The sequence below is a fragment of the Hemiscyllium ocellatum genome, chromosome 7 (assembly GCF_020745735.1).
Source record: "Hemiscyllium ocellatum isolate sHemOce1 chromosome 7, sHemOce1.pat.X.cur, whole genome shotgun sequence".
Lineage (NCBI taxonomy): Eukaryota > Metazoa > Chordata > Chondrichthyes > Orectolobiformes > Hemiscylliidae > Hemiscyllium > Hemiscyllium ocellatum.
Genome location: NC_083407.1, coordinates 83795550 through 83818795, shown reverse-complemented (window position 1 = coordinate 83818795; position 23246 = coordinate 83795550). Strand labels below are relative to the sequence as shown.

The following is a 23246-nucleotide window of genomic DNA, read 5'->3' as shown; positions in this document are numbered from 1 at the left end:
AGAAAGTGCACAGCAGATAGTGTTTTCCTGCTGTTGAATTGCTGACATTTCATGTTCTACTTGACACGAGGCCTCTGCATGCTCTGAAGACAGTAAGTTCTTCAGTCAGTCACAGTAACCTCGGTAGTTAATTTCCTGTTCTGAATATAGTGGTTGGGCAGAGACAAGTGCAAGTTAAAAAAGCCACTGTGTTTGGTGTAACTAGTACCTGATTACAGGCTTCGTTATGAATGAGCAACTGTTGAGTTTGAGTAACCAACTAAACTGGAGTGCCGCAAATAAAGTAGTGACAAGGACTTTGAGGACCTTTTTTTCATTAACAAACATTGTTAAGAAATATATGGCTGACTTTTGAGCAAGGAGAAATGTGTTAGTTTACTATTTACTGCAGCAGTCTCAAAGACTAATGGAGGATTGGATTTTTAAACTCTTCCAAGATAATTATTTCGCTAAATGCCTCTTACATGAGCTCTGCCTTTAATACCTCAATCCAATGGTCCAAATCATTACCAACCTCTAATTCTGCTAATGCAACATCCGGTCACTCCAAAAATTCCTATCTCCAAGCTTCAGGAACAAACACACACATGCTGCAAATCATTTATTTGCCACTTCATAATCTCAAGACGTTTCCTCTAAAAACAAGGCATAAGACCTCAAACTCTGTCAGTCAATTTGCTTTGCAAAACACATGTCTAGGTTTCTTTTGGACACCTCATCTGCTTGACTGTCTTTTCAATGAAGAATGCCTTAGCATCTCATGCATAAAATTTCGAGAAGGCTTACACAAATTTAAACATCTCTACATTGGATCTTGAATTCTGAGATCTTTTCTCAACAGAATGTTTCCTGAAGTTAAAAGCCTCTCTTTTTGACTTAAGTTGGTATCCGACCTCTAAATCTCTGCCCTCTTTTTCTTTGTCTGTTTCCCTTGCTTAAATGCTGTTTTTCTTTTTCTACAGTTTGAAGTTCAAGTTTTTTTCATTTCTAATTCTCTATTCGTATTCAGGTTTAAGTTTGGTTCTTTTATTTTATGCCATTTTCTTGCTGGCTTAGAATCATAGAAAGCAGGCTGTTTGACTCATTGAGTCCACACTCCCCGCCCCCCCCCCCACAACTGATGAGCATTCTGCTCAGACCCACCCCCTGACCCTATCCCTGTAACCATGACAAATCCACTTAACCAATCCATCTTTGGACTGTGGGAGGAAACCGGAGTACACAGAGGAAATCCACACAGACACGGGGAGAATGTGTGCACTCCACCCAGACAGTCGACCGAGGCTGGAATCGAACCTGGGACTCTGGCAACTTATTACTTCAACTGCGTGTATTTTCCTAGCTCCTACATTTAATTCTCACTCTAACTTTTCTTGCAATTTCATTAGCCTTGCCTTGGTTACATGAATGAGTTTGTGCCTCATTCAGGATAAATAGAGTCATAGACATGTACAGCATGGAAACAGACTCTTCGGTACAATCCGTCCATGCCGACCAGATATCCCAACCCAATCTAGTCCCACCTGCCAGCACCTGGCCCATATCCCTCCAAACCCTTCCTATTCATATACCCATCCAAATGCCTCTTAAATTGCAATTGTATCAGCCTCCACCACTTCCTCTGGCAGCTCATTCCATACACGCGCCACCCTCTGCGTGAAAAGGTGGCCCCTTAGGTCTCTTTTATATCTTTCCCCTCTCACCCTAAACCTAAGCCCTCTAGTACTCAACTCCCCGACCCCAGGGAAAAGACTTTGCCTATTTACCCTATCCATGCCCCTCATAATTTTGTAATCCTCTATAAGGTCACCCCTCAGCCTCTGATGCTCCAGGGAAAACTGCCCCAGCCTGTTCAGCCTCTCCCTATTGCTCAAATCCTCCAACCCTGGCAACATCCTTGTAAATCTTTTCTGAACCCTTTCAAGTTTCACAACATCTTTCCAATAGGAAGGAGACCAGAATTGCACGCAATATTTCAACAGTGGCCTAACCAATATCCTTACAGCCGCAACATGACCTCCCAACTCCTGTGCTCAAAACTCTGACCAATAAAGGAAAGCATACCAAACGCCTTCTTCACTATCCTATCTACCTGTGACTCCACTTTCAAGGAGCTATGAACCTGCACTCCAAGGTCTCTTTGTTCAGCAACACTCCCTCTTAGCAACTGCCAAAGTCATGTTTTTGATATGCTTTTGGTGTAATCATGCACAATAAACTTGGAGCAGAATCTTATATTTCACTAGACTTTGTAGTGAGGATCCCTCCAACAAAAACTTGCACTTAGCTAAAAAGTGTAGTGTTCTGGCCCTGGTGTCTTTCCTTTTATCATTCTCCAAATACTGCTGCCCTACTTCCAACTATATGCTTCTGTACCAGGTATCTTCCTGAAAGCCCCAATTTTATGTTATGACCAAAATGGGAAGAGCACATTTTTTTTTGTCTCGGCCGACAACACCATAGGTCACTAACAAATTTAAATGTTTTGCCTAGTTTCTGATATGACCGATTGTATGTTTTAAATTTGGAGTAAAAAATTACATGAAACAATTTCTTTAAAAATACAAAATTCTTGCTATATTATAAAACAAAAACTTATTCCACAAAGATGCAGGATTGGTTAATACACACAGTTTGTAATGAAAGTATAAAAGTTTACTCCTCTAAATAACTGCAAACACCAATTCACAAGAAAATAGATAAAAACACATTTCTGTCAATAGAGATTTGCTTTCTGAAAAAAAATTCTTTTGGCCAATAAATCTGAGTTCATGAAAACTCAAAAGGGATAAGGTATAGAATATTCATACAGCTATCAGTCTACCATTCTAGGAAGTGGGATTGGGTGCCACCAATGTAAGTATAGTTGCCTCTGGGATCTTTGCAAACACAGCTTCCCCAGGAAACATAGTATTGAGAAGTTTTACAGAATCTCTTCAAGAGGATAATCTGGTGTCACACTGGATTCATAACAAAGGTGCTTCAGAAACAGGTAACATAAGCTGACTAGCTTCTTCGTTTTCTTTATTTGTTCATGGGATGTAGGTGTTACTGGCTAGACCAGTATTTATTGCCCACTACCAGTTGTCTAGTTTCAGCAAGCTTTCCCATCAGAAACAAAAGTTATGTTCTTTCTGTAAGATTGTAGAAGGTGTGCAAAACTTTCCAAAGATACTTGACAATCAAGAGCTGAATGCAAAAGAGAAACTTAAAGCAATTACCATATCGAGGGAAAACTATTAGACCTAAGGCTGAGAAGTTTCTCGGACCAGATGGCCAGCATCTTAGGGTCTAGTAGGAAATAGCAGCAGGGATACATTAGTTATTTTAGATTAGATTAGATTCCCTAATGTATGGAAACAGGCCCTTCGGCCCAACAGGTCCACACTGACCCTCCGAAGAGTAACCCACCCAGATCCATTCCCCTACCCTATACTTATCCATGACTGATGCACCTAACACTATGGGCAATTTAGCTCGGCTAATTCACCTGACTTGCATATCTTTGGATTATGGGAGGAAACCGGAGTACCTGGTGGAAACCCATGCAGACATGGGGAGGATGTGCAAACTCCACACAGACTGTCACCCGAGGCGGGAATCAAACCTGGGTGCCTGGTGCTGTGAGGCAGCAGTGCTAACCACTGAGCGACTGTGCTTCCCTTTTGTAATCTTTCAAAATTTTTTAACATTTTGGAAGGGCCCTGGGGATTGGAGAATAGTCATTGTAATATCTTCATTCAATAGAGGAAGATGGCAAGAAACAGGAAACTATAGACTAGTTAACTTAACAGCAGTCATAGCAAAATTGATTATTAAAGACGTTAAGCAGGATATCTGGAAAATGCTATGTATTCAGTTAGAGTCAATGTGGCTTAGTGAAAGGGAAATGGTGTCAAACTAACTGATTATTGTAATGGGCAGTAGATTAGATTAGACTTACAGTGTGGAAACAGGCCCTTCGGCCCAACAAGTCCACACCAACCCGCCGAAGCGCAACCCACCCATACCCCTACATTTACCCCTTACCTAACACTACGGGCAATTTAGCATGGCCAATTCACCTGACCCGCACATCTTTGGACAGTGGGAGGAAACCGGAGCACCCGGAGGAAACCCACGCAGACACGGGGAGAACGTGCAAACTCCACACAGTCAGTCGCCTGAGTCGGGAATTGAACCCGGGTCTCAGGCGCTGTGAGGCAGCAGTGCTAACCACTGTGCCACCGTGCCGCCCAGTAGTAAGGAAGGTAGATAAAGGTGTATTAGGATATTCAAAAGGCATTTAATATCTCATCCATTGCTACTGTACAATATATGAGCACTTTGTGTAAGGGTTAATGAATTAGTATGAATAAAAGACTGGTGAATTAATAGGAAACAAGGAGTGGAAAATTGGGAATTTGTCAGTTACAAGCTGTAACTAGTGGCATGCTGTGGGATCAGAAGTGGGTCATTCACTAGTTCCAATCTAGAATCAATGATTTGGATGAGGGAATCAAACATATGGAATCTAAATTTGCAGATGATACTGAGACGGATAGGAAAGTGAGTTGTCAAGAAGAAGTAGAGAATCTGCAGAGGGATCATCAGTGGATTACTTGAATAGGTAGTTATGTTTCAGGTACAGTATAATGCGGGAAGCTCTGAACTTGTCCACTTTGGCAGGAAGAATAGAAAAACAACATTTATTTGGAGTTGGCATAATCCAGTGTTCCGGAAGGATCTTCGTTTATTGTTTCATGAATCTCAAAAGGTTAATGTACAGGAGCAGCAAATTATTATGAACACACAGAATGTTGTGTATTGCAGGGGAAATGAAATATAAAATTAGGGATATTTTACTGTGCTGTGTGGGGCCTTAGAGTATATCTGGAGTACCGTGTACGGTTTTGATCTCCTTATTTATATAAAAAAAACCAAATAATTACTTAAAAAGAGATTTAGAAAAGTAAAATCCATTCGCTTGACTCATTCCTGGGATGAAGATCTTAACTAATGAAATAAGGTTGAACAGGTATGCATTTACTCATTGGAATTTAGAAAAATGAGAGGTTATCTTATTGAAGTATTTAAAATCTTAAAGGGATTGATTCAGCTGGATACCTAGAAAATGTGGCAGAGACTTGAACTAAGAAGTGTAGTTTAAAGACAGAAATGAGGAGAAATTCTTTCTTTCTGAGTGGTATTTGTATGGAATTTACTTCCTAGAAACCTGTAAATACTGGATCATTGAATTTAGCAAGATGAAGTTAGTTAGGTTGTTGATAAACAAGACAGTTGAGGGTTCTGGTGGGGGCGGGGATAGGGTGCAGACAGGATACTGGAGTTGAGACCATAACCAGATCAGCCGTGGTCTTATTAAATGGTGGAGTTGTCTCAAAGACCAAATAGGCGAAAGTGAGGACTGCAGATGCTGGAGTTGGAGTCAAGAATGTGGTGCTGGAAAAGCACAGCAGATCAGGCAGAATCCAAGGAGCAGGAAAATCGACGTTTCGGATAAAAGCCCTTCGTCAGGAAGGCTCTATTCCTGATGAAGTGCTCCTGCCCAAAACATTGATTTTCCTGCTCCTTGGATGCTGCCTGACCGGCTGCGCTTTTCCAGCACCACATTCTTGAGTCAAAGACCAAATAGGCCTACTCCTGCTCCTCAGTCCTATGTTTCTTGGTGCTATCCTTTTATTTCATATTTACAATAGCTAAAACTAAATTGGTGAAGAAACTACAATATCTGGAGTTAATTGTAACAGCAAGGTATCTGCATTGTGTGTGTATATATTCAAAACATTTTAGGAGAAGATTAACAATCTGTGATCCTCACAAGTCAGTTAATACTGTGGTACTTCTGTGGAGGAGAAAGATTAAGTTCCTTCTTTTGGCATTTTTGTGAAATTTGGACATGATTAGCTAATTTGAAAGAGAATTAATTTCCACTGAGTAGTGGGTTAAAGAACAAAAGATAAAGTATCAGAATATTCATCACTGTTTAAAACTATGACTGATGCAATGTAGTTAGCTTCCTTGAGCAGTAACACATTCTTCAAAGCAAATTAACTGAGTTTGGTGCTCTTGTCGATTTAAATTCAGGGCACAAATTACTGTGCATAAAATAAATAATGGTTATAAATTAGGTTTTTACTGTTTCCCTAATATACTATATTTTAAACGTGAGTTATATTGTACTATTTCTTGTTACAGCGACCAGATTGTAAGCTATAACTTGTGCAGAAGACTTCCTACTGACCATGTCAGTGGTCAGCTCCAGTTCAAAGTTGAGCTCACATCATCTCTTCATGAAGGTAAAGAAAATATGTGTCTTACTCAATCAAGTCATTCACAATTCTGTTTGATTTTTACATTTGACCTGGTCCTGACTGACATGCAGAAATAGGGGAAAGTGAGGACTGCAAACGCTGGAGATCAGAGTCGAGAGTGTGGCACTGGATAAGCACAGCATGTCAGGCAGCATCTGAGGAGCAGGAGAATTGACGTTTCAGGCATAAGCCATTCATCAGGAATGCTGATGAAGGGCTTATGCCTGAAACATCTATTCTTCTGCTCCTTGGATGCTGCCTGACCTGCAGCAATGCCTGTTAATTACTTTGTACTATTATTGGACCTAGTCAAGACTAACCTGAGGTTCTGTGGATTTGAGGATTCTGTGTGATGTTAACTGAATTCTATATGCTTGTATTGTGCTTCTACATTTGTTTTGTTCTATGTAAATGCATGTAAAACTATTTACAAAGCATATATACTGTAAACTTTGAAAAACTGTTTTACATTTGTCTTCTGATTGCTTAAATCCCTGTAAAGTTCAGGACAAGATTTGTAAGTGTGCATTGTTACACACCATATTAGTTTTGTCATTTTAACCTTGTATTACATTCTAGATTAGGAAAAATAGATAAGCTATAATGTTTCACATGATTGATGAAGTGCAATTTTCACTTTGACAAGGGACCAATTTCTGAATATAAAATTATGCATATCGTATTTAGAAAATAATGGTGTGGGTAATTCTCATACAAATGATGAACAGACAAAAAGAGAAGCTATTTTGTGGACTGCTCAAATGTGTCAGTCCTTGGAGGACAGGTAACACCATGAACCACTCAGAGTGGGGCAGGTGGTGCTGACTCGGACCCAGCTGAGAGGAAAGCAATAAAACCAAAGAGAAACCTGCAGTCCTCACATCTCTCACACCCCACTTCCTTCACACACACTCTCCATTCCTCATGTGACCTCATGTTCTGCATCTATTTGTGGGTGGCATGGTGGCACAGTGGTTAGCACTGCTACCTCACAGCGCCAGAGACCTGGGTTCAAATCCCACCTCAGGCGACTGACTGTGTGGAGTTTGCACATTCTCCCTCTGTCTGCGTGGGTTTCCTCCGGGTGCTCCGGTTTCCTCCCACAGTCCAAAGATGTGCGGATCAGGTGAATTGGCCATGCTAAATTGCCCATAGTGTTAGGTAAGGGGTAAATGTAGGGGTATGGGTGGGTTGTGGGTCGGTGTGGACTTGTTGGGCCGAAGGGCCTGTTTTCACACTGTAAGTAATCTAATCTAATTTATTCCTCATAGCTGTTCTTTCCCTGTCATGCAATCTCATCCACCACCATCATTACTCTGTCATTGCAAACTCGCTCAGTATCCACAAGGGACAGACCTCAGGAACTATGCTGATATTAAATAAATTAAAATTTTTGTATTGATGTGTTCGCTATTTAAATAAACCCCTAATTGATGAAAACCTATTCACTACATTTAAATTCCTTCAACTAAATCCCTTATTAAAATAAGCATTTATAGTCATAGCCCTACATCAACAGCTGGAGTGAAAGTTAAACTTTTGTATTGATGTATTCACTATTTAAATAAACCCCTAATTGATGAAACCCATTCACTACATTTAAATTCCTTCAATTAAATCCCTTATTTAAATAAGCATTTATAGTCATGCTACATCAACAGCTGGAGTGAAATGGCAAGTTCTGAATCTTTTTAATTGTAGACTTAAAAAAAATGGCCACAAAATGTAAATAACTTGGTGGTTTAACTGTTCCAAGGAGAATTTAAATGCCTTGACAGCTTGATAGTTCCAGTGTGTAAGCATCTTCGAGTATTTTTCTAACAATCATAAAGGGCACTCGACGTCTCTCAAAGGGCATCTTATCCATCACGAAGGAGTCCCTGCACTTATCCAGAAATGTACTTTATCTTTTCAGAAGGACACTTTACCTCCTCAAAGAATTCCTGTAGGTTTAGATTTCCTCCTGAAAATTGTGTGTTTTGGAATCTCACTGGTGAAATTAGGCCTGACAGAAGGCAGCTGTACTTTTACATACACAGTTACATCTTTGAACCACTGATGTCCAAACCACACTCCATCCCCATTCCTTGTCCAGTGAATGTAATGCATGCTGGGTTCAAGGGAATGACTGTGGAATTCGGGCTCCAGAACCATGTTGAGTAAGTCAGAGATTCTCTCCATCATTGTGAAATTACAAGCCTTCAAGTCAGTTGGGTAGATGCTTGTGAGTTCATTAACGTGACATTAATAATGCACAGCTAAAAGATAATCTCTTGGCACATTAAAGGTATGAAATAATCAAGAGAGCATGACCTCAAGTTTTTTTTTGTATTTTGAAGCCCACTTAATATAAAAAACATCTTATTGGACATGGTCTGTTTCTGCTGTCTGATCGAGGGACTGGAGAAGAATAGGTCACCTTTTGCACAGATTCTGGATCTGCCTACAAATTCAGGTCTACATGTCCCTGACTGTCAAGAGGGTCAAATCTGTCACGGGAGTCTGTTCCCCTCCCCAATTTACATTTTTTTTTTGAATTGCTGTTATAAATTTTAGATTATAGTATTCAACTCGAGACTGAACTGGATCACTTAGTTAATCACGAAGGCTGAAAGTTTTCTGGATTGTACATTCCAGGGCACAGCCATCTACAGGAAAAGAGGATTCTGGAGAAGGGATGAGTACAAAAGCAGGGAAGTGACACCAATCCTTTATAAATCTCTACTTCGACCATAACTAAAGTATATTGTCCAATTCTGGCCAACACACTTAAGGAAGGATATGCTTGTCCTTGAGAGGGTATAGAGGAGAATTACCAAAATAGTTCCGTGATGAGAGATTTTAGATACGTAGGTAATATATGTTGGATTGTTCTCCTTAGAATAAAAGAGTTTTAGTGGAGATATGATAGAGCTGTACAAGATTATGACAAGCTACATAAGGTACAAAGAAAAACTTTTTGCATTTGCTGATCAGCCATGAACAAGTGGACACAGATTTAAGACTTTAGGCAAAAGATACAGTGAGAATGTGAAGAAGTACCTCTTTACACTGCCGGAGGTACTGGCCTGAAACGAGCTGTTCACAAGAGATGAAGTAGAAAGGTGGGTTGGATGATGTGACTGTGAAATTGGATGTACAGGGCTATGGGTGGAGGGAAGTAGATTGTTAGGGTTACTGGATTGCTGTACAGAGAGCTAGCATTTAATTGCTGCAATACCATGTAATGACTAGAAGCAAGCTCTATATGAGTTCTTAGATGACTTGAGGAGTAGTAGGGTGAGGGTTGTGCCTCAAATAGTAGTTTTGGGGGAAAAATGTTTGCATGTCTATGTAATCTTGTGACAATTCTGATCAGATTTGCCATAGTTAATCTTTTTCTTGTAGTTTCATGACCTCATGCTACATCTATAGTAAACATAGCTAATATGATGGCCCAGAATAGGGCATGACAACTTGGACAATAAATTAAGAGGTTTTTATTATTGTGTACTAAATGAAACTTGTACTTCATTTTAATAGATGCTTCTCCTGAGATGTTGGGTGCTTATCTTGGAGCAAGTGCTGTGAATGGAGACTTGGGCAGTCCATCTGATGATGAAGATATGCCAGATCCATTAGTATCAGCAGTGCATCCTGACCAGATGCAAGCTTTTGTGAATGGATCTACACAGAATGGAAGTGGGCCAGTGCACATTCCAAGTGCAATTAATGAAATTGGAAGCATTGAGAGTAAATTTCTAGTACATGGTGAACCTTCAGTTAAAAGGCCATCCCCAGCAAGGCGTTCAACCTATCGCCAAGAATCACTGAATGATTATCTTGATACAGTTGACAATGAAAACGCCAAGTCAAGTTTGGCAGAAGCTCACTTGCATCAAGTTGGAGCATCTCCCAAGCTGAGAAGCAGTTTTCCAACAGACACTAGATTGAATGCAATGCTTCATATAGATTCTGATGAAGAAGATCATGATGTTCACCAAGAACTACCTTGTGGGTTCCAGTTACCAAGAGAAAGTGAAGAAAATGGCATACAATTTAAATGTCCTTCTGACGAAATTGGTGATGAGGACCTGGAGAGTCAACAAAACAGAAATGGTGGCCAATCTCTTTTGAGACAGTCTTCTGACTCCCAGATAAATCTGATGGAAACTCAAGAGGTAACTTCAGAAATGGTACATGAACAGTTATCAGACTCTCACTATGGGAATTTTCATCAATTGCTATGTAGCCTTTCTTCAGTGGCACAGGTTGGAGAGGAAGAAGAAGATCAGGACAGCCATGAATTACAGAGGAACAATAATAGTGCAAGCAGTGCCTGCCAAGGCAATGAACAAATTCCAGAAGCTTCCAGGACGACCGTGGGTCAAGCTGCTGAAGCTGAAGTCAATGCAGAGAGATTGCTGACCCAAACAGAATCAGTGGATCAAGCATCAGAACGATCCCAACTGTCTTCAGAGAATGAACAAAGTGATACAACCCGTACGGAGAGTGTTAGTGAGGCCAGCACAAGGCCAGAGGGGGAAAGCGATGCAGAAGGTGCTGACAGCTCATGCAATGGAAGTGGCAACACAACAAGGGTGTCTTCATCTGTAGAAAGCACCACGCGATTTTCCTCTTTTGAAAGCGCCAGGTTCTCAGAAACTCCAGCATTTTCCTCACAGGATGAGGAAGATGGTGTCTGTCCAGCTGATACGGTGGCTGATGTTCATGCAAAAACCCAAGGTTCAGAAGGTAATACAGATGCTCCAGTGAGTGAAGAAACTGAAAGTACCAGTGAGGTACAGCAGCAGGAGCCTGCATCTGAAACAGAAGACATTTGGCAGAGAAGGAGGAGTCTGCAGGCAGCAGCAGCAGCAGCATCAGGAGATCTAACACAGGAAGAAGATACAAGGTCTACTCAAGCAACTCCAGTAGAAACAAGTGAAGCAACAGCAGGGACTGAAGGTGATAATCCAGGTAATTTTAGAAGAAAATTTTAATTTCATACAGTCACATGTAACATTCCTATAATTTGAAGCAAGTTATTCAATTAGCAAAGTAGACCAAAATATTATTCCCCTGGGTTTTTAACCTGAATGTATAGTAAAAGAACAAAAAAGTAACTCTGTGACACTTTGCATTGGAAATGATTCAGTAGTGTGGCCACTTAATAGATATTAAAATATTGATTAATTTCTTAAGAGTAATTTTTCTGTTCCAAGTTGCATCTTGAAACATTTTTATGATTTTAAAACATTATTGGGCAGATTCTCCATCAAGCTCCCACCAGCCTCTGAGATCCTTGCCCTCAGTGCGGCAGGATGTGACCCGTTATCAGCGTATTGATGAACCACTACCACCAAGTAAGTCGAATACATTTGCTCAGAATTGATACTTTTCAAGTCGTTCCCTTAAGGATTCTCTTCATTGTCCATGTTAATTTTGGAAGATTTGCGGAAACTCTGGAGACTTGCTAGAAACAATGGTGATTGGGACCAGGTGGATCTTATTGACAATGATATCATTGATTGGTGTTGTTAACCTGGGCCAATCAGGGAGCTCTGGCTGACAGTGATAGACAGGGGAATTGATTTAAATATTGAACTTTTTTTTCAAGCAAAAAAAAGGATTTGATTCCTATGAATTAAGCTAGGACATGACACCGTTTTTAGTTAAATCGAATTTGCTGCAAAAGAAAGTGATATTTAAAGTTTCCATGCATGCACTTGTCAATAGTGTTAGTGTAACCAAAGTTTCCAGTATGGTACCAGTCACTGACCTTTGAAGTTGTTTCATTACTTCTTCTTTCCTCCTTCCCCTATCCTTTCTGGTGTGAGACCCCAGTTTTCGTGGGTTTTGACAGGTGTTTTTGAGCGTTTCTACTTTTCAGGAGTTTCCATTTTATTACTACTGTTGCTAGATAACTGGACCCTCTCTGTTGCCCTACTACTCAACCTTCCACTCCAACCTTATTTGTGTGTCCCAGACCCCCATAACAATATAGCTACACCCACCCAATACTTTTCCAATAGTCCGAGGTTCTCTTCCTTCCTCTTTTGTTTCCAGAATATTACCTCAGAAGTTAGCTGAAACACTAAGGAGAATTCAAGTCAATTTGAAAAAGCTGTTCTGAGGCTTTCAGTTGAATGAATCATTGGGATTTTAAGATAAGAGAGCTCTTGGGGAGAAATATAAAGTAATCTGAGTTCATAAAATATGCAGTTGTAAACGTTAGTGTTAATAGTACTTAGTTTGTTAAATACTTTTTGAAACACAATAAAATTTGATTTTGTTTAAACATGAAAAAACAAATAAATGGAGATTCAGAGTCTCCTCACTTCAGAGACTAGCTCTGAGCAGGCTGGCCACACAGCCAGTATGTATTGCTGTTGGTTTCTGTCTTTTTTGGGGAACCTATCCGAAACTGTCTGATCTACACAGCCAGTTTGTTATTTGGTATTCCTTTTTATTGAGGACAGATTTCTAAACTGGCTGAGTTTAGTCAATGTGTTACAGGTGTATGTCAGTTGTCATTGGGGAACTGTTGTTTCACTGGCTGGCAACAGCCTGTGTATTACTCTTTTCTTTTACTTTGAGAAAAGGACTATGCTGATTTTGTGGCAGGGCTTAGTCCTTGCATTCTGGTTTTTAGTGTTAAGACTTTTCCAGATGAAGTGCTCCTCTGTGGGTAGGCCCAGCCCTCTGTAGGTGGACTAGGCCTCTCTAAAGGCTGAATACCTGTGTGTGTGCTGGGAGGTGAGCATTTGCTGTCTGTTGGATTGCACTCTTTCTGTTGGAGCGGACCATTCCCTGTGAGTTAACTGCACCCTTTTATAATGATCTGTACTTCTGTGAGTGAGCCTGGTCCTCTGTGGATGGACCAACGTCGATGGAGACTGAGACCTGTTTGTGTGCTGTGTGGTGTGCATTTGCTGCCTTCAGGAGTGGCCTCTGCCCACTGGAGTGGACTCTGTTTCTGGGAATGGGCTCTATATTCTGAAGAGAACTGTTTATGGCAATGGACTTTGTGTACCAGAAGGGACTTGACTCAGTAATTGACTTTGTCTTGTTGCTTGTTGGTTTTATCCCCTGCACTGTCTTGTGTGCCCTGGTATTGGCAGACCTTAATGTGAGCTGGGAGGCTCATAGATCATCAAAAGCTGTCACCCTGAGAGCTGGAGGGTGGGTAGGCTGTCCTGAGAACCTGAAGGTGGGTAGGCCAACCCGATGCCAGTTGTCCCGAGGGCCGGAAAGTGGGTAGGCCATTCTGAACACTGTTGTGCTGAGAAGGATTACTCGGGAAAAACTGTCCTCAAGGTGGCCGGAAGGTGTGTCAGGCTAACCTAGAGCCAGAAGGTGCGTAGGGACAGGCCAGGATCCAGAAGGCTTATGATTTGCCCTGTGTGCTGTCATCCCAGGGAGGGGGATGAGCTGTTATAAACATGGCATGGACACCTGTCAGGGCAGCCCACAGGCCAGATGGAGCATTGAGGTGGGCGAGAACAGATGGTACATAGGGGCAGACTGAGAATTGGAAGGTGGGTAGGCCGTCCTCAGCGCTGTAAACCCAGGAAAATACAGGGGCAGGCTGTCCTAGAGGTGGCCAGAAGATGCAAAGGGCGGTTAGGGAAGCCAGAAGGTGGGTAGGCCATCCTGATTACTGTCGTCTGGTGTAGCATGTGGAGCATGGGAGCTATAGGGCACCCCAGTAGAAGTGGACACCCTCACCTGTTCGACTGAGCTTGGGGAACACCCCTTGAATGTAGGCAATCACAGAGCTTCACACAGGGTATATCCTGAGAAGGGGGACCCTAGGCCAGTCCACAGCAAAACCCCACAACAAAGCTGAGCTACGGCCATGTGGCTGAAACGTTCTTCAGGATCTGGGCTGGCAAGCCATTGTAGTTGCTGCCGGTATGCGGACTCGAGACAGCAAAGGGGTCCTACAACGCCTGACTTGAGTAAGAAAGCTCATAGGCTGGCATGCTTATAGTTAAATTGCTTAGTAACATTCAAATCAGATCCAATTAAAATTAACGTCTGGTTAAATGGTCACCAGGTTCCTATGGAGGTTGCTACCAATACAGCTGTATCTGTGGTTGCAGGACATCTGTTTAACAAGATTTGCTCAGGACTCCAACCCTTAGGTTTGCACAAGACATCGGACAGACTGAGGACATACATTGGGGAACTGTTGCTGATTAAGAGGAATGACTTTCCAGTCTGCTATGAGAAACAGTTGGTGCAGTTCCCACCGATTGTAGTGAGAGGCTTGGGTCCAAGCTTATTGGGGTGAAATTGGTTGGGAAAGGTTCACCTTGATTGGCTTAACATTTTTCGATTAGAAAATAGCTGCCTCAATGAAGTTCTAATGAAATACCCAGGATATTTTAAGGAAGGGCTTGGGACTATCAAAGCAGCCAAGTCCATGTGACCAGGAAGCAATTCCAAGATTTCGTAAGGCCCGCCCGGTACCATTTGCAAAGTAGAGGTGGAAATCAGGAGGCTGGCAAGTGAGGGAAAGTCAAACCAGTGCAGATTTCAGGGTGGGAGGCACCAGTCGTACTGACTGTGAAACCTGATATTCCAGGACCTTGGTGGGGGGTTAGCAAAGTTAAATGGTAGCAGGGACGCCAGTGCTGGCCATATGCTTCCTCTAAGCCTGAGAAAGGGTTTACTTCAGGGGACGAAGTTTAGTGCCGAAACCATGGAACTGGCCCTGTATAGGTATGAGGCAAGACTGACACAAGGTCAGGTCCCATAATGTACAAAGTTTGGGTCAGTGAGGCCGTCCTGAACAAACATGTGCATCACCTGAAAGCTGTTACCTTCAAATGGGGCAGGGGCAAAACATGCCTCGCCCCTCAGAACAGCCAGAAAGGCTGTCAGAAGCTGTAGGTTTGCCCTGTCCGTCTACTGTTAAAGTAACCTCAGAGTCTGAGATGGATGCAGTCTCGATACCATTACCTCCAGAAGAAAAGAAGGAAACTCTCCCAAGATGCTCCAGATGCACGAGATGGACTGTGATCTTGTCCGAGTCAGAGGAACGGGACCTGGGTCAAAAACATCCCACGAGAGGCTACAAGAGAAAGACCAGGCTTCCGTGCCTGGAATTTTGTGGGGGCATGGAAAGATGGGCTGATGTAGTGATTGGAACAAGGTGGATCTTATTGACTGTGAGAACCTTGATTGGGGTTGTTAACCTGGGCCAAACAGGGAGCCCTGACTGACACATCGGTGGTATGGGGAAAGTAAACAAAAGAGAAAAAAAAGAGAAATAAAGAATAAACCAGGGATTCAGAGTACCCTGATTTCAGGGACTGACACTGAGCTGGCTGGTCACAGTGCAGTTATTTCAGTCTTCCACAGAAATTATTCCCCATTTAATAAGGGAGGTTGTTTAGCTCTGATATTCAAGGTCGACAACAGGGTGGTGCTGAGAGATAATATAGATTCTGTGGGACATGATGTTGAATCCGTTTGGGTGGAAATTAGGAATTCCAAGAAGAAAAAGCCACTGATAGGCGTAGTCTTTAAGCCACCAAATAATAACATCACATCGGGATGGGCAATAAACAAGGAAATAACTAATGCCTGCAAAAATGGGCTGTTATCATGGGGGATTTTAATCTGCATGTAGATTGGTCAAACCAGCTAGGTCAGGGTAGCCTTGAGGCGGAGTTTGTTGAGTATGTCTGTGATAGTTTTCTTGAACAACATGTAATGGAACTGACGAGGGAGTAAGCTATCCTAGATCTGGTCCTATCTAATGATACAGGAATAATTAATGACCTCACAGTCAGGGATCCTCTTGGAAGGAGTGATCACAGTATGGTTGAATTTAAAATATAGCTGGATAGTGTGAAGATAAAATCCAATACCAGGGTCCTGTGCTTGAATAATGGGGACCATGATAGAATGAGGGGGAACTTGGTTAAAGTAGGTTGGAAACAGAGACTTTATGTTGTGACAGTTGACAAACAGTGGAGGACCTTCAAAGAAATTTTTCAATGTGCTCAGCAAACGTACATTCCAGTGAGAAGGAAGGACTGTAAGAGGAGGGGTCATCTGCCATTAGATGTCTAAGGAAATAAGGCAGGCTATCAAAGTGAAAGCAAAGGCATACAAAGTGACCAGAAACATCAGGAATCTAGAAGATTGGGACAACTTTAAAGATCAACAGAAAGCCACAAAAGAAAAGTAAGATACAGTATGAGAAAAAATTAGCACAGGATATAAAGACAAGTAGCAAAAGTTTCTATAAATATACAAAACGGAGAAGAGTGGTTCAACTAAATGTTGGTCCTTTAGAGGATGAGAAGGGGTGATCAGTTATGGGATATGATGAGATGGCTGAGGCATTGAACAGGTTCTTCACATTGGTCTTCACACTAATAACATGCTAGTAAGTAACGAAGAGACAAAGGTAGGTGAGGACCTGGAAACAATTACTATTATGGAAGAGTTAGTGTTGGGTAAGCTAGTGGAGTGAAGGATAACTAAGTTTCCTGGCCCTGATGGAATGCATCCTAAAAGAAGTGGTGGGAGAAATAGCAGGTGGACTGGTGGTAATTTTCCAAAATTCATTGGATTCTGGAGCAGTCCCAGCAGTTTGGAAAATAGCAAATGTGACGCCACTGTTTAAAAAGGGAAGTAGATAAAAGATGGGCAATTCTGGACTTGTGAACATAACCTCTGTAGTTGGGAAGATGCTTGAGTCTAATATCAAGGAAGAAATAGCAGGGCATCTCAAAAGAAATTGATCCATTGTACAGACGCAGCATGGGTTCATGAAGGGCAGGTCATGCTTTACAAATCTTTTGGAATTCTATGAATACATTTCAAGCAAGTTGGACAACAGGGACCCAGTGGATGTGGTGTACCTAGATTTCCAAAAGGCCTTTGACAATATGCCGAACATGAGACTGCTGTATAAGATAAGGAGGCGTGGTATTAGGGGTAGAGTGTTAGCGTGGAAAGAGGATTGGTTGACTGACAAGAAACAAAGAGTGGGGATAAATGAGTGCTATTCTGGCTGGCAATCAGTGACTAGTGATGTACCTCAGGGATGGGTGTTGGGACCACAATTATTTACAATTTATATCAATGATTTGGAGTTGGGGACCACATGTACAGTGTCAAAATTTGCTGATGACACTAAGATGAGTGGCAGAGCAATGTGTGTAGAGGACATAGATACATTGAGTGAGTGGGCAAAGGTCTGGCAGATGGAATGCAATGTTAGTAAATGTGAAGTCATACATTTTGGTAGGAGTCACAACAAGCTAGATTATTGCTTGAAAGGTAAAAAGTTGCAGCATGCTGATTTGCAGAGGGACCTGGGTGTCCTTGTGCATGAATCACAGAGAGTTGGTCTGCAGGTACAACAAGTAATTAGGAAGGCAAATGGAACTTTGTCCATCATTGCTAAAGGGGTTGAGTTTAAAAGCAGGGAGATAATATTACAGCTGTACAAGGTGCTGGTGAGGCCACACCTGGGGTACTGTGTGCAGATTTGGTCTCCTTATTTAAGAAAAGATGTACTGGCACTGGAGAGGGTGCAGAGGAGGGTCACTAGTTGATTCCAGTGTTGAGGGGATTGGCTTGTGAAGAGAGGCTGAGTAGATTGGGATTATATTCATTGGAATTCAGAAGAATGAGGGGGGTTCTTATAGAAACATATAAAATTATGAAGGGAATTGATAAAGTAGAAAAAGATAAGAAGTTTCCACTGGTAGGTGAGACGAGGACAAGAGGGCATGGCCTCAAGATTAGAGAAAGCAGGCTTAGAACTGAACTGAGAAGGAACATCTTCATCCAGAGGGTTGTTAATCTATGGAATTCCTTGCCCAGGGAAGTAGTTGACACTATTTCAATAATCACTTTTACAGCTAAGGTTGATGAAAAGTAAAGGAATTAAGGGATATGGTGAAAACACGGGTAAGTGGAGTTGAGTCCATGAAACGATTGGCCATGATCTTATTGAGTGGCGGAGCAGGCTCAAAGGGCTGAATGGCCTACTCTTGCTCCTAGTTCTTATGTTCTTATGTTCTCAGGTGATTTGGGAATATTTGGAAATTCTATTCTTTTATTATGTTTTGACAAGCCATGTACCCTTTATGTAGTTACAGCATTTATGGAGTTAGTCGGGCTTAACCTTTTCAGAATAAAATTGCACAACTTTATCATTTCCGCTTAGTATTTAGAAGCAATTGTTCTGTGTTCATTGATAAAGGTGGGTTATAGTTGAATAGACCACTGACGGTCAGGATCCATTATGATGGAAATATCTTGAGATCTGTTTTACTGTATTCAAAATACTACATGAAAGCAATTTGTTGATTGCAGTTTGTTGAATCAGCATTTGAATGAAGTATAAGAAGATTGATGAAATCTCCTGAACCATATCCTGGCAAGAAATTCCATCTTTAGAAAGCAAATAGAGATAGAAAGTTGATGGGAAGATATCTTTGGAATAATGCCCTTGTTAAAATGCAATTATCTAGTTGTTTTTGATGTGCTTATAGGTCACAGAGGAGGAATTGATTTTATTTGTAAAAAATGCTGTACATGATGATAGACACAGTTTCTATCTTCGTCAATTTGATCCTCATTTCTAACTTTGCAAAGATGTTAATCTTTTGACTTCTCAAGAGGTGACCAGATACGAGGACAACAGAATGGGTTGCAGGGAGAAGGAGTGAGGGGGACTGTGGTTATGGAGACAACATTTTACAAAACAAATGTGTGACCTAGACCTGAAGCTCAATGTTGAGTTCTTGCTGCTTGTTAGCATTTTCAAAACTTTGGTAAGTTATGAACTGACTTTCCTTCTGAAATCTCCTTTCCTGTGATACTTCCCTCGTATGGGACAGTTGTTTGTGACTGGCCCTTCAGTTTTGTTCCCATTCCAGTTGGGAGTTACCTGAGTTTTTAATGCAGCATCCTAGATGATCAGATCAATTTAGTCCTGAATAACCCCTGCAGTCCTGACTCATGCTTTAATTCAAACATTCAAAATATAAAATTAAAAATCACACAAAACCAGGTTATAGCCCAACAGTTTATTTGGAAGCACTAGCTTTCGGTGTGCTGCTCCTTCACCAGGTAGCTGTGGAGCAGGATTATAAGACCTTTTAGAGTGGGTTGTAGGTTTTGGTTCATTAATATGTAAATTCCAGGACTTCTTTTAAGTCACATTCTTAAAACAATTTAAGGTTTTATATAAAGAAAAGTGACATCTAGCTCAGACAATGTATTAAAGGTGTGAGGTTAGAGTCTGTCTGTATCCCAATCTTGAGTCAGACTGGTTCTATTTCCAATTGTCTGAGCTGAGATGTCACCTTTTTTTTAATAAAACCTTATTTTGAGAATGTGACTTAAAAGAAGTCCTGGGATTTACATATTAATGAGCTGAAACCTGCAACCCTTTCTAAAAGGTGGAAGACTTAACAGTAATCTAGGTTTGTTCAATATATTACTTCAGCCGTATGACACTGTAATCCTTTGCTTTAAATTCTGAGTCTTATGATCCTGAGCCACAGGTACCTGATGAATGAGCAATGTTCTGAAAGCTAGAGCTTCCAAATAAACCTGTTTGATTATAACCTGGTGTGTGATTTTTAACTTTGCCCACCCCAATCAAACACTGGCTGTTCCACATTACAATATAAATTGGTACTTTTGGTGAAGATATTTATCAAGAACCTAGTTGAGTGCATTGTTGTGATGTTGAAACAAAGGTTTGGTTACATAGGCAAATAAGGGGGTGGTGGTCAAAGGAGGATTATAATAGTCTCAACAAGATTTATAAATAATGAATTGAGCAAGGAGGTAGAATCTTTCACGTGTATCATTCAGAATTTGTGTGCAGTAGAGGGGGAAATTAGTCATGTGACATGAGAATACATTTTGAGGTGAAAATAAATCACAGATACATTTGTCTACATGTGTTAAAGTAATGTTAACCACAATTCTGAATATATGATCGTCTTCCATAGTGACTATTATAAATCTTTTTTCAGCCATTTTGTAGGAAAGCTAGGTTTTGCAACATACTAATGACTTTAGAAAATGTATTTGACAAGTACAGTAACTGTGCAGATGGTGCCTAAAGAGTGGCGACTCCTATGTTGGTAGGTCTGGTGCAGGTGGCAGGGAGGCAGTGGAGGAGTGATATCAGCTCAGGATCTCCTGGTGGAGGCAATGGAATGAAGATAGACTCTCTTTCAGTTATGTCTTTTTATTCTTAAACTATGCAGAATGATGCCGGATTGTGGCGCAATTTTGAAACTTTTCACACTATTTTACTGTATTGTTCACTGTAAAATGCAAGAGACAAATCATCATTTAATCATTTCTCTAAAACAGGCCTAGCAAAAACAAAATAAACTGGTACAGCAGCAATAGAGTGTAAATTTTATTCTTAAAATGTTATCGTTTGCACCTTTGTTATCATATAATTTAGCATCGTACACTCAAGTGTTTAAATTTGGCTGGCACAAGATAAAGTCTTCCAGATATTTTTCGGAGGGTATAATAATTTTTTTTTGTGGTATATTCTGACTCTGTCAACTTTGCTTCTTGATTTATTTGCTTTTTTTAAACAACACCGTAGATTGGGAAGCTCGGATTGATAGTCATGGTCGAATCTTTTACGTAGACCATGTGAACAGGACAACTACTTGGCAAAGACCCACAACCCCAGCCTGTCAACAAATTGTTCAACGTTCCAATTCAATCCAACAAATGGAGCAACTTAATCGAAGGTAAAGGAAAAGCAGCAAAATCTGATTTTATCTTAACTGTTGCTTATTGGTTAATCAGTGCAGTCTTTCCTGATAGCTGGATTGTCAGACTGCCAAACAAATGGTAAGACAAGACAACTGGGTTCACTGTAGGTTGACCTGGAAATAGTGACCAGGTACATGATATGATCTAGGTGACATGTTGAACTGCAGCATCACTGTACGTATGGGGACATAGAGTCTGGTATTATATGCAAGTACTGCACTGTCAAGGGCCATCTCACCGCAGCAAATAATAAAGCAAAAGCCTGTCCAACATGTTCAGTTTCTTAATTAGGGAAAGAAATGGTACATGACATTTGAAATCAGTCAAAACATCTGGCAGTTCTAATTTATTGTGATTTTACTCCAGGGATATCTCAACACCACAGACTTGACCTATGCCCATCTTTATCTTCAAAGCAAGGGATTACATAGAATTGCATACCTACCGATTTTCTCCAGCAATCCTAGTTTTTATTACAGTAGCTGCTACTGCTGTGATGGCTGAGAATGAAACAACAGTTGGTATAGTGTTAACATTGCTAACCAGGAGTAATTCTGTTCCTATGTTGTAACTTGGCAGCAAATGGCAAAGTTCTGTGACTGATTCCAGGCTGATACTGAGAACGACTATGCAATTGTCATCTGGCAGTTAGGTTTGGGTGTTTTTGTCCACTTTAATAACAATAGCCAAGAGACCGTAAATAGCTTGTCTCAAATTTTATTTCATGAGGTTTTAAGTGTGTACAACTGACTTCTCTCTTCTCTGACCTCTTTCTGCATCCTTTCTTTCTCTCTATCCTTCTTTCTCCTTTACCTCTCATTCTCACTCACCCCTCCTGCTCTCATTCTCTCCTTACCCTCCTCTCTGTCTCTTACTCTCATCTTTCTTCTTTACTCTGCAGCTTCCTCTCCTTCTTCCTCTTCCTGTTTTGTTCTCCCATTTAGAGCAAAGAACATTACAGCAGCCCTGCACCAATGTGAGACACCTCTCTAAACTAAAAACCTTTTGCTTCCAGGCAGTCCATATCCCTCTATTCTCTACCTATTCATACATCTGTCAAGATGTCTCTTAAACGTTGCAGTTGTATCTGCTTCCACCACCTTCTCTGGCAGTGCATTCCCAGCACTTAGCACCCTCTACGTTAAAAAAAAACTTGCCTCTATCTCTTTTAAACTTTCCCTTTTTACCTTAAATCTATGTCCCTAACAGAGGAAACTCGATATCCGAATGTCAATTATCCAAACAAGATTGCAAAGTCCCAATGCTTCGCTAAACTGTATTATCCGAACATTTGATTTTTCAGAACAAAATACTCCCTGCCCGTGTTGTTCGGATAATCCAGGTTCCCCTGTAATTGATATTTCTACTCTGGGAGAAAGACTCCAAATATCCATTCCCTTTCCATTGCCTCTCATAACTTTATAAATCTCTATCAGGACATCTCTGAGCCTCCAACATTCAAGTGAAAATAAACCAAGTTTTTCCAAGCTCTTCTCATTGTTAATACCTTTCAAACCAAGCAGCATCCTGGTAAATCTTTTCTGTAGCCTCTCCAAAGCTTCTATATCCTTCTTAGCAATATCAGTGGGAGCACTATCACATTGGGGGGGGGGAGGAAGAAGCAATTCCCTGAATCAGAAGACTGATCCAGATCTTAGCCACAGAACAAGGTCAAAGAGCCGGCTGAGACCTCTGCAGCTGCTGTTGAGATTAGAAGTGTGAGGCAGAAGTCATTGGAACATTGGAATTTGACTGAGGTCCTGGCAACAGTGTCTAAACAGGGCCTCTGCAGGAATACTAGTAGCAGGGAATGGATCAATGTTTGACAATTCGGTGATTATTCTTTTATCTTTCAAAGTAAGAGTAATTACTCTGAATGCCATATTGGCCATTGGTACATTTGGAGATGGGACTGGTGACATCAGCAGCCGTGGAAGGTTTCAGGATTTGTCTGAGCATGTGCTGCTGGCATCATCACATTCCATTTGTAGTGACATCAGCACCAGTGGATGCACAGAATGCTCTACCTTTTAGTTCTTTTAAAGTGTCTCCCAACCCTCTGCACTGCCTCAGCTGCTTCTCATGCTCGGCGATAGTGAGGACTGCAGATGCTGGAGATTACAGTCGGGATTGCGGTGTTGGAAAGATACAGCAGGT

At 41.2% G+C, this 23246-nt stretch overlaps 1 protein-coding gene across 1 annotated transcript in view; it reads left to right on the top strand.

Annotated features, from left to right (window-relative positions):
* Window positions 1-23246, top strand: part of hecw2a (HECT, C2 and WW domain containing E3 ubiquitin protein ligase 2a) — a 339242-nt gene that overhangs the window by 197621 nt on the left and 118375 nt on the right. Inside the window, exons 8-11 of the mRNA XM_060827390.1 lie at window positions 6199-6299; window positions 9837-11273; window positions 11564-11659; window positions 20914-21064. Coding sequence (XP_060683373.1) covers window positions 6199-6299; window positions 9837-11273; window positions 11564-11659; window positions 20914-21064 — 1785 coding nt within the window. The remainder of the gene's footprint in view (window positions 1-6198; window positions 6300-9836; window positions 11274-11563; window positions 11660-20913; window positions 21065-23246) is intronic.